The 18620-nt window shown below is 35.0% G+C and overlaps 1 protein-coding gene across 1 annotated transcript in view; it reads left to right on the top strand.

Annotated features, from left to right (window-relative positions):
* LOC108247825 (adhesion G protein-coupled receptor F5) overlaps positions 1-18381 on the top strand; it is a gene marked incomplete in the record, with an annotated part of 60456 nt that extends 42075 nt beyond the window's left edge. The window contains 24 exon segments of the mRNA XM_037981717.1: positions 556-591; positions 1493-1636; positions 1715-1876; positions 1978-2013; positions 3801-3944; positions 4023-4184; positions 4284-4319; positions 4816-4884; positions 5006-5068; positions 5614-5682; positions 5787-6281; positions 8614-8726; positions 8807-8865; positions 8948-9087; positions 9169-9378; positions 10801-11010; positions 11106-11243; positions 11323-11501; positions 11882-12046; positions 12169-13563; positions 13670-13711; positions 16152-16211; positions 16493-16553; positions 16638-18381. Coding sequence (XP_037837645.1) covers positions 556-591; positions 1493-1636; positions 1715-1876; positions 1978-2013; positions 3801-3944; positions 4023-4184; positions 4284-4319; positions 4816-4884; positions 5006-5068; positions 5614-5682; positions 5787-6281; positions 8614-8726; positions 8807-8865; positions 8948-9087; positions 9169-9378; positions 10801-11010; positions 11106-11243; positions 11323-11501; positions 11882-12046; positions 12169-13563; positions 13670-13711; positions 16152-16211; positions 16493-16553; positions 16638-16714 — 4265 coding nt within the window.
* Positions 18382-18620: the final 239 nt, after the last annotated feature.

The raw sequence follows: 18620 nt of genomic DNA, 5'->3' as shown, positions 1-18620 counted from the left end.
TAGGTTACTTTTTTTTACCCCAATCCTGTGAGGGTGCACAATTGTGTATCATGCTGTGAGTCAGTATAAAACCTAAGAGAACACTGCTATCTGCTGTTTGGAACACATTACTGCAAGTTTTCCATCACTGTGAGCTGCCCACCCATTTTCAAGGTTGGGTGTAGAAAACAGAATTCATCATTGTACACTAATGTATATATTTTTGGAAGCTTTTTTCCAAGTTTTTTAGATAAAATTGTTCAATTGTCTCACCATGCTGAAAGGATTTGAAAAGAATGTAAATTTATATCTTGAGAAAACTTAATAAATGTTGTTGTTAATGGACATTAGACTAAAAGAAGTTTCTCCATAACAACCATGAAGAAAAATTATAATTGGAAATTACATTAACATTAGGGGACTTTGTATTTTATTTTATTTAACAGCATCAGATGTGAAGATACTATCAGGTACATTGCAACTAATAAATACTTCAAAACAAAACTTATATACCATATTTATCAAACTGTTTTTTTATATTTCACTTTGACAAACTACTTTTTCTATTTCCCACAGATCTCAAAATCTGCCCATCACCAGCTCCTCCAACAGGTATAAAAACAGAATTGTTCATTGTACACTAATGTATATATTTATGGTAGTTTCTCCCCCTTTTTTAGATAAAATTGTTTAACTGTCTCACAATGCTGGAGGGATTTGAGAAACTTAATGAATGTTGTTAATGGACAGTAAATCTTAAGAAGTTTCTCAATAACAACCATGAATAAAACATCTAAATGAAACTTACTTTAACATGAAGGGACTTTATATTTTATTTATTTTAACAGCATCAGATTTGAACATACTGTCAGGGACAGTGTAACTAATAAAGACTTCAAAACAAAATTTCTATAACCTATTTATTAAAGTTTAGATGCTTACTCAAGACCATGTGTTAAAAACAACCTTCTGATTATGAACTATAAAAGTTTTGATTCCTTTTACCGCTATAACAGCCCCATTTACACAACCAAGAGTTACTTTGTAAAATATTGACTGCTGGAAATAGGCACCAGCTCCCTGCAACCCGGAAAAGAGAAGCGGGTAAAGAAAATGGATGGATGGAAGTTTAAACTCTTGTTAAAATTCCCTAAATATAATTGAAACTTTAAGAAAACTTACACTTCTGTCTCTAAAAGCTAAATGACTGTAATGTAATGTGTATAGGACCTAGTGAATTAAATAATGTGTAAAAAAAAACTTTAAGATAGAAAATCAGACTAGTTCTCTGAAGAATAGTTGTGACCTAATGAACAACTTACCTTGGTGAGATGTTAAAAGTTTTTTCAATTTAGACATGACAGTTAATGTAGGCTCTGAGTCATGTCCTTTTACAACAAATTCATTAGCTTGAATTAAAATCTAAAATGTCTGCTACATGGAAAATAAAAGAATCAGGCAAAGTTTTGTGAAGGTCTGCATCTAAAGCAGTTCTGCATTTGTTTTTTTTTAGCTTCTGCAGCTCCTGTTGTCTTTCAATACCTGCTTTCTATTAAGCTGAACATCACAGATCTTACAGCTGTAGAACTGCTGAGAAACATCAGCTACCCCATCAGTACCAACAACATCCAGATTTCTGAGGTCAACATCTCCACAGGTCAGAACAGAAACATTTTATTGGTGACACAATGCATTTGAAGTCATTTCAGTTACTAAAAACAATTTGTGTTCTCAGTGTGCTACCCTAGTGGTACAACATACCAGTGCAGATGTGAGGACCAGTATGGCTGGCCTTGTCACATGTGCTCCGTTTTTGGCAAATGTAACACATTTGATAACACTTGTGGATGCATCAAGGACATTCCTCCAAATGGGATTTACTGCCAGCCACTAAAAGGTCGGTGCTGCAACTTTTTCACAATTTGTCAATTGCTGATATATTTGAATGTAGTTTTTTTTTATAGTTCACTTTGACAAACTACTTTCTATTTCCCACAGATCTGAAAATCTGCCCATCACCAGCTCCTCCAACAGGTATAAAAACAGAATTGTTCATTGTACACTAATGTATATGTCAGGAACGGTGGTGACGGAGACAAACCCTGAGCGCAGACTCATAGTAAAGCAAAAAATAAACTAATTTATTAACTAAAGAAAAACAAAACAAAAGCTGACGTGGCAGCAAACAAAAACAGAACAAAAACCAGAAAACACAGCGGGACAAGACATCAGGGATCCAAGGCACGGAGATAGCAACAACCAACAAATGACAAACACAGACAATGAACCAGCGACTAGTGGGAGAAATGACCGGGTATTTGAGTACTGAGGATAACGAGGTGAGTGGGAACAGGTGGAGTGATTACAGAGTCGGGACAGGTGTAGATGGGCGTGGCTAACAGGCAAGTGAGTGACTGGGGAAGGGTGAAATGAAACATGAACATGAGAGAAAACAAAAAGCAAATACAACAGAATCAAAACAAAACAAAAACCCAAACCAAAGAATAAAAATAAAACAAACAAAACCCATAGAAAAGCCAAATCACCACAGTATATATTTATGGTAGTTTCTCCCCATTTTAGATAAAATTGTTAATTGTCTCACCATGCTGGAAGGACTTGAGAAACTTAATAAATGTTGTTAATGGACAGTAAACCTTAAGACGTTTCTCCATAACAACCATGAATAAAACATTGAAATGAAACCTACTATAACATGAAAGGACTTTATATTTTAACAGCATCAGATTTGAACATACTGTCAGGGACAGTGCAACTAATAAAGACTTCAAAACAAAATTTCTATAACCTATTTATTAAAGTTTAGATGCTTACTCAAGACCATGTGTTAAAAACAACCTTCTGATTATGAACTATAAAAGTTTTGATTCCTTTTACCGCTATACCAGCCCCATTTACACAACCAAGAGTTATTTTGTTAAATATTTACTTTTCATTGCCATTGCTAAAAATAATTGAATATTTGGATCTGTCTTGGTGGTACCTACCTACAAAGGTACCTGCTTACTTACTTTCTTACCTACTTCAGAGATTCTACACCTTCTTCTGAGTCTTTCATGCATTTTGAATCTTATTACAGCAGAAGAATAAAGTAAACTTTTTTCAGTATTCCTTGAGTTGTACTTTTCTGGATAAACATGTTAGAACATGCATGTTCTCCTTGTGTTCACATGGGTTTACTCCAGGTACTATGATTTCCTCCCACAGACCTAAAACATGCATGTTATCTTAATTGGTAACTTTAAAATTTTCCCTAGGTGTGAGTGAGAGTGTAAATGGTTATTATGTCCCTGTGACAGACTTGCGACCCGTCCTGGGTGTAACCAGCCTCTCACACAGAGATTGCTGGAGATAGGCACCAGCTCCCTGTAACCCGGTAAGGAGAAGCGGGTAAAGAAAATGAATAGATGGATGTTCAAACTCTTGTTAAAATTTCCTAAACATAATTGAAACTTTAAGAAAACTTACACTTCTGTCTCTAAAAGCTAAATGACTAATGTAATGTGTGAAGGACCTAATGAATTAAATAATGTGTAAAAAAACCTTAAGATAAAAATCAGACCTGTTCTCTGAAGAATAGTTGTGACCTAATGAACAACTTACCTTGGTGAGATGTTCAAGGTTTTTTCAATTTAGACATGACAGTTAATGTAGGCTCTGAGTCATGTCCTTTTACAACAAATTCATTAGCTTAAAATAAAATCTAAAATGTCTGCTACATGGAAAATAAAAGAATAAGGCAAAGTTTTGTGAAGGTCTGCAGCTAAAGCAATTAAAGTTCAGCATTTGTTTTTTTTTAGCTTCTGCAGCTCCTGTTGTCTTTCAATACCTGCTTTCTATTGAGCTGAACATCACAGATCTTACAGCTGTAGAACTGCTGAGAAACATCAGCTACCCCATCAGTACCAACAACATCCAGATTTCTGAGGTCAACATCTCCACAGGTCAGAACAGAAACATTTTATTGGTGACACAATGCATTTGAAGTCATTTCAGTTACTAAAAACAATTTGTGTTCTCAGTGTGCTACCCTAGTGGTACAACATACCAGTGCAGATGTGAGGACCAGTATGGCTGGCCTTGTCACATGTGCTCCGTTTTTGGCAAATGTAACACATTTGATAACACTTGTGGATGCATCAAGGACATTCCTCCAAATGGGATTTACTGCCAGCCACTAAAAGGTCGGTGCTGCAACTTTTTCACAATTTGTCAATTGCTGATATATTTGAATGTAGTTTTTTTATAGTTCACTTTGACAAACTACTTTCTATTTCCCACAGATCTGAAAATCTGCCCATCACCAGCTCCTCCAACAGGTATAAAAACAGAATTGTTCATTGTATACTAATGTATATATTTATGCTAGTTTCTCCCCCTTTTTTTGATACAATTGTTTAACTGTCTCACCATGCTGGAAGGACTTGGAGAGAATGTAAATTTCTATCTTGAGAACCTAATAAGTGTTACTGATGGACAGTAAACCCAAGGAAGTTTATCTATAACAACCATGAATAAAAAATAAATAAATAAAAATTCCTATGGCCTTAAGGGATCCTATATTTTATACGAACATACTATCAGGGACAGTGCAACTAATATATACTTAAAACAATAAATGTTTACTTATGACCATATGTTAAAACAACCTTCTGATTATGATCTATAAAAGTTTTGATTTCATTTACTGCTGTATTAGCCCCAATTACACAACCAAGAGTTAGTTTGTAAAATATTTACTTTTTATTGGCTCTGCTAAGAATAATTAAATATTTGCATCTGTTGTTTGTACTCAATGCCAAAATGTTTCTGCAGATTTATCAACAGCTGCTACAACAAATCTCATTACAACAACAGATATTTTAACAAGAACTTTAGTTACCAGTAAGTACAAACTACAATTTTTTGTTGCAATTAATAAGTTTTTAGCAGACACTAGTTGGTCAAACAACACTGCTGCAGTTGATTCCTAAATGTGACCAGAAGGCATTTTTTTTCTCTACAGATTCTACGCCTGCTTCTACACCAGACCTGGACACAACAACACCTGTACCCACTAATATTACAGGTACAACCTCAAAGCAAACATTATTGTCCTATAGTTTTTTTTTCAGACCTTGGTAGTACGTATCTACAAAATGTACCTTCTTACTTACTATTTTAACTTATTCAGATTTGGAGAGAATGTAAATCTTTATCTTGAGAAAACATAATAAATGTTGTTATTGATGGATAGCAGTTTCTCCATATGAACCATGAATAAAACATTGAAATGAAATCTTAAGTGACTTTTTTTACATTTAATTCTCATATTTGGTAGCAACAAATCTGAACATACCATTAGGGACAACTGCAACTAATAATTACTTTAAAACACAAGTTATGACTCATAATTCTCAAAGCACTGATGTGTACTCAACAGCATATGGTAAAAAGAACACCCTTCTAAATATTAACAAACAGTTTTTCTTTCTTTCCTGCTGTAATAGCCCCACTTACACAACCAAGAGTTATGTTGAAAAATATTTACTTTTCATTGCCATTGCTAAAAATGATTTTAAAAATGAATATTTGCATCTATATTTTGTGGTCAATGCCAAAATGTTTCTGCAGATTCATCAACAGCTACTACAATAAATCTGATCACAACAACAGATATTTTAACGAGAACTTCAGTTACCAGTAAGTACGACCTACAATTTTTCAATTCAATTCACGAGTTTTAGCGCAAGTTAGTCAAACAATATGGCTGCAAATGATTCTTTAAATGTTATTTTTCTCCACAGATTCTACACCTGCTTCTACACCAGACATGGACACAACAACATCTATTTCTCCTACAAACCCTACATTTACTACATTCTTCCCAAATACATTTACTACAAATCCTACTCCTCTGACAAACACAGCTGCTGCCCCTACTCCCACCATGAGCAGCCCAAAGACTTCTACTACTACCCATACAACAATTAATACCACCAGTACTTTCATTATTTCTAACAAAACTTCTGAAATACCTACAACTACCACCTCTAACATTACAACTACTACTACACATACCCCCACAATTTCCATAGCCACAGCTACACCTACTGTCTCCCCTACATTAGTGACTGCACCCACTGTCTCTACTACAAAAATGACAACACCCATGACAATGACTACACTCACTGTTTCCACTACAACAAAGGCTACCACATCTACATCCACTACTACTACTAGCACACGTTCTACAACTTCAACAACTTTTACAACTTCAGCTCTGCTAACTACACATACAGGTAGTGTCACATTGTTTTTAAATTGACCAGGACTACCATCCTTAAATTTACATTTTACTTTGTGACTTTAACCCTCCCGTGGCCTTCAGATCAAATGGAACAGAAGTTACATGGTCTACTCTTCCTCTCTTCATTTAGAAGGGCTTCTGGAGAGTTAAAGTGGTCTTTGATGCACAACATATTCACCCCTATATATATATATATATATATATATATATATATATATATTCTGAATGCCTTATCTCAAACACTTAACTTGTTGATGGCTTGCTCTTGGTATGGGCAAGACTTGACCAGACTTCTCAGGATCTTCATCCACAGGTCACATCCTTTTTCCACCCACTGACCAGTCTTGAACTAGTAGCAGAGTTCAGCCCGTGGTCTGTAGGATACCTTGTGTCAATGACCGCTTTCACCCCTTTTTTTGATATTTTGCTTTTGGTAAAAGGTCTGGTAAACTATGTGGGTGTTGTTTCATTAATTGCTAGAGATTAAACCGTTCATAACCTCCAATATGTTTGTGTAATCCAACCGTCTTAGTTTTGCAGAAATGTGAGAATTTAGAAATTTTATTTGGGTGAAGACATTCACTCAGCAGATCAGCATTGGGGGCTTTCTTTCTGATGTACTCTAGGATCTTGGTTGTTTCATCCATTATAGTGGCTCTGATGCTCACTAGTCCTCTGCCTCCCTCCTTTCTTTTAGTGTACAGTTTCAGGGTGCAAGACTTCGGGTGATACCCTCTGTGCATTGTGAGGAGCTTGTGTGTCTTGATGTCAGTGGCTTCTATCTCTTCCTTTGGCCAGGTTAATATACCAGCAGGGTATCTGATGACTTGCACCGTATATATGCTGATGGCTTGGATATTGTTCTTACCATTCAGCTTGCTCTTCAGGACCTGCCTTACTCTCTGTAGGTATTTAGTTGTTGCTGACTTCCTTGTGGGCTCATCCTGGTTGCAATTGGTCTGCAGGATTCCAAGGTACTTGTAGCTGTCCTGGACAGTGTTGCCTTTAGGTAGTACAGCCCCTTCAGTTGTGATCACCTTGCCTCTTGAACACCATTCGGCTGCACTTATCAAGACTGAAGGACATACCAATGTTTTTGCTGTATATCCTGGTGAGGTGGACCAGTGAGTCATTGTGCTGGTGTAGATTCTCAGTCTTCCAGGCCATGGTAAAATTCAAAAAAGGTTAAAAAACAAAGCTATCCAGCTTACATCACATCTCAGCTTTAAAAGCTCAACTCCACACTCTCTATTTCTGAATTGAGAAAGCTCCTCGGATGAGAAGCGAAACGTCTTCAACTACAGAATAGAAGTCCAGTTGTTTTTGTTCTTTAACCTTTTTTGAGTGAGTCAATGTCTCGCTCAATTTTGGCGAACAGCTTGATGTCATCCATGTAGAGGTGGTGACTGATGACTGTTCCACTTTGGAATCGGTATCCATAGCCACTCTTTGCAATCATCTGGCTTAGAGTGTTCAAACCCATGCAGAACAGGAGTGATGACAAAGCATTGCTTTGGTGAAAACCACATTTGATGCTGACTTGTGCAGTTGGCTTTGGATTAGCCTCTAGAGTTGTCTTTCACATTTCCATTAAGTTCTCAATGATGGCTCTTAGTTTCCTGTTGATGTTGTACAGTTTCAAGCATTCCAGTATCCATGTGTGGGGCATCGAGTAATAGGCTTGGACAAGTTGCAGTATTTCTGTGGTAGATCCTTTTTCAATGCACCTTTCTATTGCTTTGACAGCTGGCTGATTTCTCTCTGAGTTGCCTTGGTCTCAGTTTCCAGCCTCCTCCTCTATGTGGGACAATGCTCCTTATTGCTTGTGAGCTTGATCTTATAGCCAAGTATGTTAAGGATCACTGTTACTGTGGTGTATACCAGGTCTAATGGTCTTGGTGTCAGTTGGGATACTTAGCAGTGCTGTATGTATGTATGTATGTATGTATCCTGATTGAGAAGCACACACTAAGCTTATTCAGTATATTTGCCATTTCTATAAAATACTTTTTTTATAGATACTGAAACAAACTGAAAGCAGAAAACAGCAGTTTCACACTAAACTTTTTCAAATTTAGTTTTTCCAAGCAAATTACATGTTGCCTATTTTTGTGTTTAACACACCTGTTTTAGGTCTTTTTTTCTTTTAATGTTTCTACATATTTCATTAGTTTTGTTTTATTTCATTTATTGTTTTATATATTCTTTTTATGTTATTTATATCTTTGTTTTTCATTGTATTTTCATTTTGTGTAAAGCACTTTGTAATTTGAATTTTTAAAGGTGCTACATTATATAATTAAAATTTGACTTATCTTTTAAAGAAACGGGAGTTGACGTGAAAATATCCCTTACATTGGACATGGAGTTCAAACAAGACTATAAAGATAAAGAGAGCATTGCATATAAAGATCTTGAATCTCGCATTACTCCAGTGGTAAGTGCATTGTTTTTAGCTTCTTAGTTCAAACTCTAGGTTGTTTATGTTGTTAACATTAATCGTGTCTTTCCCCATAGTTACAAAGGCAGTATGGAGGTATTAATGGCTTTATCAGTGTTTTTGTGACAGGATTCAGGTATTAAACATTTGTCTTTACCAAAAAAAAGTGGACTAATAAATCTTAACAGTCCTTATGACATAATTATTTATTTTTACAGACAAGGAAGTGTTATTACAGATTTTACTGTCAAGACTTCCCAGTTTGATAGTGCTCAAATGGCTGAGGCAAATAAAAATCTCAAAGAAGCTATGAAGCCAATTGCCCCTGTCATTGGTTCAGTTGTTGCACAGTCCTACAGTAAGTCAAATATAAATGTCTTTCTTTGTTTTGTTTTTTTTTGTTTGAATTTCAAACTCATTTATTTTACTTCTTCCAAAGGTTCAGCCTATATGGCTTTATCTCCTGCACTCACTTATACTGGTGGAAACATGAGACTGACATGTGGCCCCCCAGACTTTGATGTGGGAAAGATTTCTGAAGTTGTTTGGAAATTTAAAGGACTGAAAGTAAACTCAAGGCGGATTAAAATATCCACTTCTGGAAATCAGTCCACACTGACAGTTACAAATGTAATTATTGCTGATGCTGGTAAGTTTAAGGCAACTCAACTTGGTCTGAGAACTTTCTTTAAAATCCTGTAAAATTTTAATATTAAATTTTAGTCTTAACCAAATATGCAGCATGTGAGGTTGGCTTCATCTTTTCATCTTTTACTATAGTGAAATAAAATCACATATCTTTTTAGTTTGTAAACTGATCAGGTTATTGTAAAAAAAAAGAAATCATTTTGGAGCCTTTTAGATTTTAAGAGTATTCTAGTAAGTTATGTGTTATGACTGATGAAACTTAGCTGTAGAGTTTTAACGCTAACTTTATTGCCACCTGCAAATGAATAAACTACAGATTATATATGACAGTTTACATTTGTATATGCAAACATTGCATATGGTTGCTTAGAAAATTAAAGACTTTGTACTTAAAGCTTACACATGCTTGTCAGGGTGTGGGGAAAAGGAGGTGAACCCAGAGCGCATACTCATGATGAAAAAAAAGGAAAACTAATTTATTAAAATAAAAGAATTAAAAACAACAGCGGACGTGGCAGCAATAAGCAAACTAAATACAAAACACAAAACAAAACAGACATGGGCAAGAGACGAGCAGAACCAGACATCAGGGAAAGTAGACAAACAAACCAGTGTGTAAGTGGAGGAGATGAACAGGTTTTAAAGACATTGGGTAATTAGGTGAAGTGGGCACAGGTGAGTGATAATGAGGAGCAGGTGGAGATGGGCGCAGCAGGAAAACAAGTGACTGACTAAGGACAGGTGAATAATGTCAGGAAACAGACAACAGGAACTGAACTCAGACCAGACTAACAAAGATGACTGAATAAAATAAACAAACTCAAACTGAAACATGAAGACAGTAAAAGCAATAAACTGAATACAAAAACACAAAGAAAACCCAAATCCTGACAATGCTAAAACTTGGCTTTTGACTGTTATTAAATCAGGCTTAGAGGGGATGTGGTTTCAGTATGGACTGCAGTCATTGGTGATTGAAGTTAGAGGAACTTGCTCACCTCTTTCTGTAACTGCTGTTTTTGCACTCAAAGCAAACTTGCCTCATTTTTAAAGCCATCTTACAGACTACAAACTTGTTTCCACTAGGTTAGCAATACCAAGTAATCTAAGAATTCAGGCCACAGCATTCTTTCTGATTGTAAAAGTTGATGAAGGATTTAACCCTGGTGGGATATGGTTACTGTTACAGACAATGATTATCAAAACGGTGCACGTTTTGACAGAAACACTAACATTGACTCTAGCTCACAAATGAACAACAAAAGCTCAAGAGTGAATCAGTGCAGCAACTTGAAATTTTGAGCATTGCTGCCATCTGACTTTACCGGCATATTTCCATGACCAAATACGCATTCGCTGCTCTCATGTTTTGTAATGTTTATATTTCTAAATTAAACTAATAATTGTGCTTCTCTTATTGTAGAACTCTATGAATGTACTCTGATGGGAGACAATTTTTATTTTCACCAAAATAAAAATGTGACATTAAATAATATCAAACCAGCTCCTGTTGTGCAAGTTGAGAGAGAAATCCCCATTCATTGCAAGAAGGGAGCAAGCAGATCTCTTGAATGTTGTGTGCAGTCTCTCTATCATGTCAATTGGTATGATGGTTCAACTCTTTTAGTTTCAGGTAAGATTTAACGAACATTTAAAAAAAAAAACTACACTGGATGTACATTGATAGTTGAGTGTTAACACTTCAACAGCTGTGTAAAATGTTTGCAGTTCCTGTTGGCACAAACTGCATCAAGCATGATTACACAATGGATAACTGCAGTAGAACAACAGAAAAAATATTCACTTGTAAAGTAATAAAAATATCTGGTTATGAAGCGAGCACAACACTGACTATTTTCACAGAATGTAAGAGCAAGTATAAAACATAATCAACATAATTTTATGTATTGTAACATTTGACTAATAAATTATTTTCATATTTAAGCGTTTAGATGCAAAGATGATCAGTATGGAGCTGGACGAACAGGTGACAGAGTAATTCAAAAATGTAATGTAGGTCAACAGGGGCAAAAGATTGCAGAGTGTCAGGAAAAAGGAGATTGGAAACTTGTGGAGGACACCTGCATTTTAACCAAAATCAGTGAATTACTAACTGAGTCAAAGGTAGGTATTTAATGTATCAATGATTTCTGACAATGCTTTTCAAGGGGTCTTGTAGGTTGCATGAATTCTTTTAAATACTAGAGTCAGACAACCACTTCAAGAGTTATTGCCAAAGTTTTAAACAAAGTTCTCACTTAATCTGTTAACCCTTGTGTATGTGTTGGGAATGACTCTTAGTTACTACCACATCAAACATTAGCTCAATGTTTATAATGATTATAATGATTGCACAAATTCCTTAACAGGTTCCTTGTGCTGTATTCAGAAAAACTTTAAAACTACATCAAACTATAAGAGATTGAAATGCTAGTTACAATTAATCATTCATTCAGAAAGTTCTTGCACTTTTGGTCATCAACTTAACTGATTTATTTTTTCAGGATCTGGAAAAAGAAAAAGTTAAGGACTTTATTGAAAACCTATCTCAGATCGTCAAGAAACCACCAGAAGAAATTTCTAATTCATCTGCAACAATATCAGCTATTGTTGATATGCTAAATACTATTGCAAATGTTACAACCAATGTCAGTGAAAATGTCATGCAGGTATGTAAACCATGTTTTATTTTGTAGCCTTTTAAAAAAAAAAGAAGAAGAAAAGATGAGAGTAAGATTAAAAGAATTGTGCTGCTGTATTTTGAAAAAAATATATATATCTTCATCTACAGAATATACTACTCACTATTGATGCCATTATTGGTGAAGCTGCAAAAGATTCCTGGAATTTTCTGAATGCAAATAAAACTCTAAATTCCAGCTCAAAATTACTGGGTTCACTAGAGACACTCTCCAGTGGAATCAATGGGACTTTTAATCTAACAACTCAACGGATCCAACTTAACAGAACCACATTCCACAGTTCTTTCTATGCAGAACTGAACTCTACTGTTTCTATTAACATATCAAACACAGGCTCCAACATCTTTATCACCACCATTTTATTCTCCACCCTTAATAATGTTATGCCAACACGGGACTCTGTGTTTAACTTCAGCCATGTCAATAGCACAGGCAATGAAACTGACACCAATAATGCTATTAATGCTGCTGTGCTGCTTGTCAAAACAAATCAAACAATTCATCATTCATTCAGCCTGAGCTACAATAAGCTCAATACAAGCCTGTCATTGAAGCCCCAGTGCGTCTTTTGGAATTTTTTTCTTTTTGATGATCGTGGTGCTTGGGATGATGAAGGGTGTCAGTTTGTTTCAGACATAAATGACACAGTAACCTGCAGTTGTAACCACCTCACATCTTTCTCAATTTTGATGGCAACTGACATCCCTGAATCAAGCAAATTTGTATTGGATGTAATCACTTATGTTGGAGTTGGGATTTCTCTGGCAAGCTTAGTTATTTGTCTCATTATTGAAGGATATGTGTGGAGAGAAGTAACCAAAAATAGTACAGCCTTTATGCGTCATGTTTGCATCGTTAACACTGCCCTGTCTCTGTTGATTGCGGACATCTGTTTTATTATTGGTGCCTCTATTACAAAGCAGTCTTTTGATAAACCAAACTATTTAGTGGCAATTGGACCGTGCAGCACAGCAACCTTTTTCATGCACTTTTTCTACCTTGCTTTATTTTTTTGGATGCTTGTATCAGGCCTCTTGCTCTTTTACCGGACGGTTATAATTTTCTCCCACATGTCCAAATCAATTATGTTGGCCATCGGCTTCATTTTAGGATATGGTTGCCCTCTGATTATAGCTGTTATTACAGTTGCTGTCACAGCACCTGGGAAAGGGTACATAAGGAAAGATAAAACATGTTGGCTGAACTGGTTTGAGACAAAGGCCCTGTTGGCTTTAGTGATACCAGCATTGACCATAATTGTGATCAATATTTGGATCATAATAGCAGTCTTGTACAAGATGCTGAGAAGAAGTGTGGGAAAAACTGCCCATACAGATGAAAGACATGCCCTTGTAGTCATTATAAGATGTGTGGCCATTCTGACTCCTTTATTTGGACTGACTTGGTCTTTGGGAATTGGAACCATGGTGTCACCAACAGAAAAGGAAATCCACATTGCCTTTGCATTCTTCAATTCACTACAGGTATTTTCATTTATAGAGAAATACAGTTGCAATTTAATGATCACAGTTGAATAGATTTTTGTGAATTTATGCATTATTATTGAAGATATGCTTGATTTTTCCTCAGGGTTTTTTCATTTTAGTGTTTGGGACATTGATTGATTCCAAGGTATGTTGGTTTTGAAAGAATACCTGCTATTTTGAAAAATAATGCATAAGCCTTGGTCTAACTAAAAGTCTTTATAGTTCCAGTGCTGCATTTCTGTCTTCTAAAAATTATATTTATTTTAGAACATTTTATTGATCATACTTTGACAGTGTTAAAAACCTATAATTTAACTATAACTATATATGTAAAATGGAAGAAAAACAATTCTGGCGTCAAACCCCTCATTTTTGTCACAGTAAATGTAAGCAGAGGTGTGGACTTGAGCCACAGGATTTAGACTTGAGTCAGAGTCAAGGCACAGTTTAAACCGAACTTGATAAAATCCTAAATGACCTGACTCGGACTTTAACGCCAGTGACTCAGGACTTGACTTGGACTTCAGCCTTTTTGCTGTAAGACAGCAAGCCTTTTCAAGTAAAAAAGCTTAAGTTGAATTAAAGTTCGTATTTCAACCTGTCTGAAAGATGTTAAAGTTGAAGAAAGTGGTATGGGCTACTATCATACCTATGGTGATGGATTTTAATCAAACTGAGTCCACATGAGGTTGAACAAAGATGATCCTCTCATCATCTTTGTTGATTTTAGCTCCACCCAACAGTGGAAGCCTGTGCAATGACAAAAAACATGTCATTTGTGTTTCTGTGCAATACCAGAAATAAGGAAGAAGAGGAGAAAATGGAGCTGCAATATTAACATTGCATTCCAAAAGAGGGAGACAAGTTTTCTGAAGCATAAAAGTAAAACTTAGGTTATAGCAGCTTCAGTACGAACTGTGACAAACTCTGCTATGTGATCAGGAAGACAGATTTATTAAAAGGTATTCCTTGAAGCACAACATTTAAATTCAAGAAAAGCTGCTAAGGTAAGATGACTTGTTTGGAGTTTAGTCTGTCATACTATAGACCTCTTGTGGTGGTTCTGCCTATGTGGACCTGTGGGCCTAGCTGGAGTAATTGTGCTTTTTGATGTACAAAATTAAACTTTTACTCAGTTTTTTTTGTTTTGGTTTGGTTTTTCTTTGCTGCCTTTTGACTGCTTTTGGTTTTGCATTTACTTGTTTTTAAAATATTTTTTTGGTTTGCATGTGGTTTTAATTACAGTCCTGTTGTTGGATTTGGGTTAGAAAGTTGAACTGAAATAGTGAACAGTAAATACTAGTTTGGTTTATGGTTCTTTCAGAAAATCTTTATTATCTTTGAACAGAGTCATGCTATGTTTACAATCTGTGTTTGCAAAAATCTTCAGGTGAATTGTGTCTAATGTATAAAAGCATATAAATCACTTGATGAAAATTTAAGGATGAACATTATTTAAACAGTACATGCTCATATAAATACATTACTTTTATTTTGTGGATGTTGGATTTTTATTTAACCTGATTCTAATTTTCAATGCATCACTCAATTAACAGCATAGCATACCTTGAAGGAATGCATATCATCAGACACCTTCTGTGCCACAGTTTTAGACTAAAATCATCTTATATTGAGAAATGAGTTGTAAATGTATAACTGACTGAATTACTACCATTTTTATGTTTTCAAAGATCAGTTGCCCATGGCAGCCATCTTGAATTGGATTAATTTCAAGTTAGTCAATTGTAGATGTACACGTAATGATTACCTTATGAATGTGTCATAAAAATCTGGAAAGTGCTTCATGAGATATTTTGCTAACAGACAGACAGAATTTACGCCAACAGTTTGTACTCGAAAGTTTTAAACACAGATCTCACACAATTAGTTAGCACTCAGCATATATTTTGGGTATCAGCCTCAGGTACTACCACACCAAATTTTCAGTATCTGTAATATTAGCTTAGTTATAGCCATTTCTGTGTTTGCTGAGGTCACTTGGCTGTGGTGGCCATTTTGAATGATGTTGAGGAAAAGATAAAGAATTGTAGCTGTACATACAAATCAGAAGTACAGACAAACGAACACGCACAAACATAGCAAAAACATTATCATGCTGCCATGGCCTTTCGGTGGCAAACTGTGATAAATAATTCTGCTGTAGTAGTGGGTTAATATTTTATTTACTATGAAATGCTATGTCAGCATTCCTTTTCTATTAATCAAATTCAGATGCATTTGCTGTTCATTCTGGCAAATAAATACACATTTTAAGAAGCTGGCATTATTTGGAAATTATTACTTTGTATTTAAATGACATTTTTGGGCAGATGACTTGTTTATGACTCAAAATTCAAAGTTTTGGACTCTGGACTTGCACTCCATAACTCTGTCCTTGACTCTAACTTACATACTTTTGACTTGGAGTTTGACTCAAGAGTTGAGTGGAAAGACTTGGTACTTGTCACTTGCAAAACAATGACTTGGTCCCACACCTGAATATAAAACATTTTCCCAATAGGTCATACAGTCTTTTTCTTACCTGCAAGTTAGTTTTTCAGTGACATGATTTTTTTTGTATGTAGATTCGTTCTATGATTTCAAGACAAACGGCAACACATAGCACTGGATCTAATCCAGCAAAAGTAAGTTATAACAAAACTATTACAAAACAATTTCTTGTTTACATTTCTTTCTTGACAATGAGAAAAAAAACGTGGAAATTTCCAAGATTATTCCAGAGGTTTCGAGTTTTTTCTCGCAAATGTCTGAGAATAATCTAAGAATTTCTTAGTTTTTTTGCAGAAATTTACTACTTTTTTTTCTTACTACAATGGCACTAATACGCTGTCATACTCAACAGACCAATTACAGAACCAAACTGTCTCCATGTAATAACTTGTTTTTGAAAATACCTTTACCTTAGAGAGGTGGAAGGTCCTTTCTCAGTCGACTAAATCTGATACGTCAACTTTTTGGAAGAAGAGGTAAGTTAATTATAAACATTTACCAGCTTTTTCTTTTATCTTTAATTAACTATTGTTAATATTATTTTGTTGTATGTTTCACAGATATCTACCATGTTTCATGGATTGAAAACTCAAGCAGAAGTGATGTATTGGAGTCATTTAACAGTTTAATTCATTAAAATAATCTGTGCACAAGTTAAACTCAAACATATATGTTTTTAATATTTTTTATTTAAAAAGTTCTTTAAAAGTAAAGTAAATGGAATATATTTTAAATATAAAGTTTCTTGGCACAATAATTCAAGAATACTGGTAAATGGCATTTTAATACACCTAATTATGTATTTTGTTGCACCACCTGTGGCTTTTATACTAGCTTGAATTTTTTGAGGATGGACCTGACTAATGATAAACAGTAGTTTTTATCAGAATAGCCCCAGCTGTCTTTTATTGCTGTTGCCTGATCAGCTTCGCAGGTTGGAATCTTGTCATTGATCATTTTCTCTAATTTCTACCTGACATTTTCAACTGGTTTGAGATATGGACTAACTGCAGACCATGCCACAATTCTGATCTTTCTTGGAAGAAAGTTTTTACACCCTTTGCCCTATGGCAAAATGCATTATCATCTTGAAAAATGAAGCCATTATCATCCAACATTCTTTCAACTGATGGAAGAAGAAAAGTGCCCAAAACTTTAATGTAGACTTGCAAAGTTCATCTTGCCCAGTGCAGATTCATGATTCATCATTGAAGATCACTTTTATCCAGTCACCCACAGTCCATGACTGCTTTTTTTAGCCTACTGTAACCTTGTTCTTTCCTGTTTGAGTGTTGAAGATGGCTTTTGTTTAGTTTTTCTGTATGTAAATCCAATTTCTTTTAGGTAATTCTTTAAAGTTTGGTCACAGACATTGACTTCCGTTTCCGTCCACTTGTTTTTCATTTGCTTTGTTGTGCATTTTCTGTTTTTAAATCAGATTGCTTTAAATTTTCTATCCTGATGCTTTGATGCCTTCTTTTTTACAACCTCATCATTTTGTTTGTACTTAATTCTAATTTTAGAGATAGCTGACCGGGAACAACAACCATCTTTCGCAACATTCTGTGATATTTACCTTCTTAAAAAAGTTTCAGAATCCTCTCATTTGTTTCAACTGACATCTCTAATGTTGAAGTCATAATTCACATTAATCCACTTAGTGCAACAGCTCTCCAAGGTGTAAGCAGTCTTAGCTGAAGCCTAAGTAGCAGATTTAATTAGATGCAGGTGTTTGTTTTAGAACTGCAAATTACAGAGTACTTCCATAGTTTTTCCCTCTACTTGATCTAAAAAAGTAAATATGACTTACCAGAAGAACTATATTTCTTTCTTTTCTATTGTTCCATAATGCCAGAAGGTTAGAATTTTGAAACATGATAATTTTGTGGCATGTCTGTGATTCATTTTGTTTGTACACAAATAAATAACTACAGATTCACCACAACATAGAAACAGATGAGACTGGTGTAAAGATAGTGGAGCTTGCACTTTTACACAAACTAAAATTGGTAAAAGATTCCACAATCTTTGAGATGTATGATAGCAGGGAAGGTGATGATCAATTGAAAGAACTGTTTCAGAGTCCTACGAAACCACAGAGCTGAACTCTAGCCATGTGCAGAATCATTTACATTTTTTAACCTTGCTTAAAAATATTAGGTGTTTAGCCCTCGTACAGATTTTTTTTTTTTTTAATGTTCTTGCGTTTTCATTTACAGTACACATATCCCAAGTTCTTATTGCATTATATCTTGTTTTTGTATATTTGTATATTTTAATGTCAAAGAAAAATAAAAACCTTTCTCTTTATTTTTTTTTTCATGAGATGTATATCAAAGAAATGTGAGTTGAATACATACACTCCTGATCAAAATCTTAAGACCAGTCAAAAAATTGCAAGTATTTGCATTTTGCACTATTGGATCTTAAGAAGGTTCTAAGTAGAGCGTCACAATGTTAAAAGAAGAAATCAGCGTAAGAGACAAAAACTTTTGAGCGGGGAATTAATTGAAAACTGCATTTACACTCAAACATGATTTTTT

The sequence above is a fragment of the Kryptolebias marmoratus genome, linkage group LG19 (genome assembly GCF_001649575.2).
Source record: "Kryptolebias marmoratus isolate JLee-2015 linkage group LG19, ASM164957v2, whole genome shotgun sequence".
NCBI lineage: Eukaryota > Metazoa > Chordata > Actinopteri > Cyprinodontiformes > Rivulidae > Kryptolebias > Kryptolebias marmoratus.
This window is presented reverse-complemented; position numbering and strand designations above follow the sequence as displayed.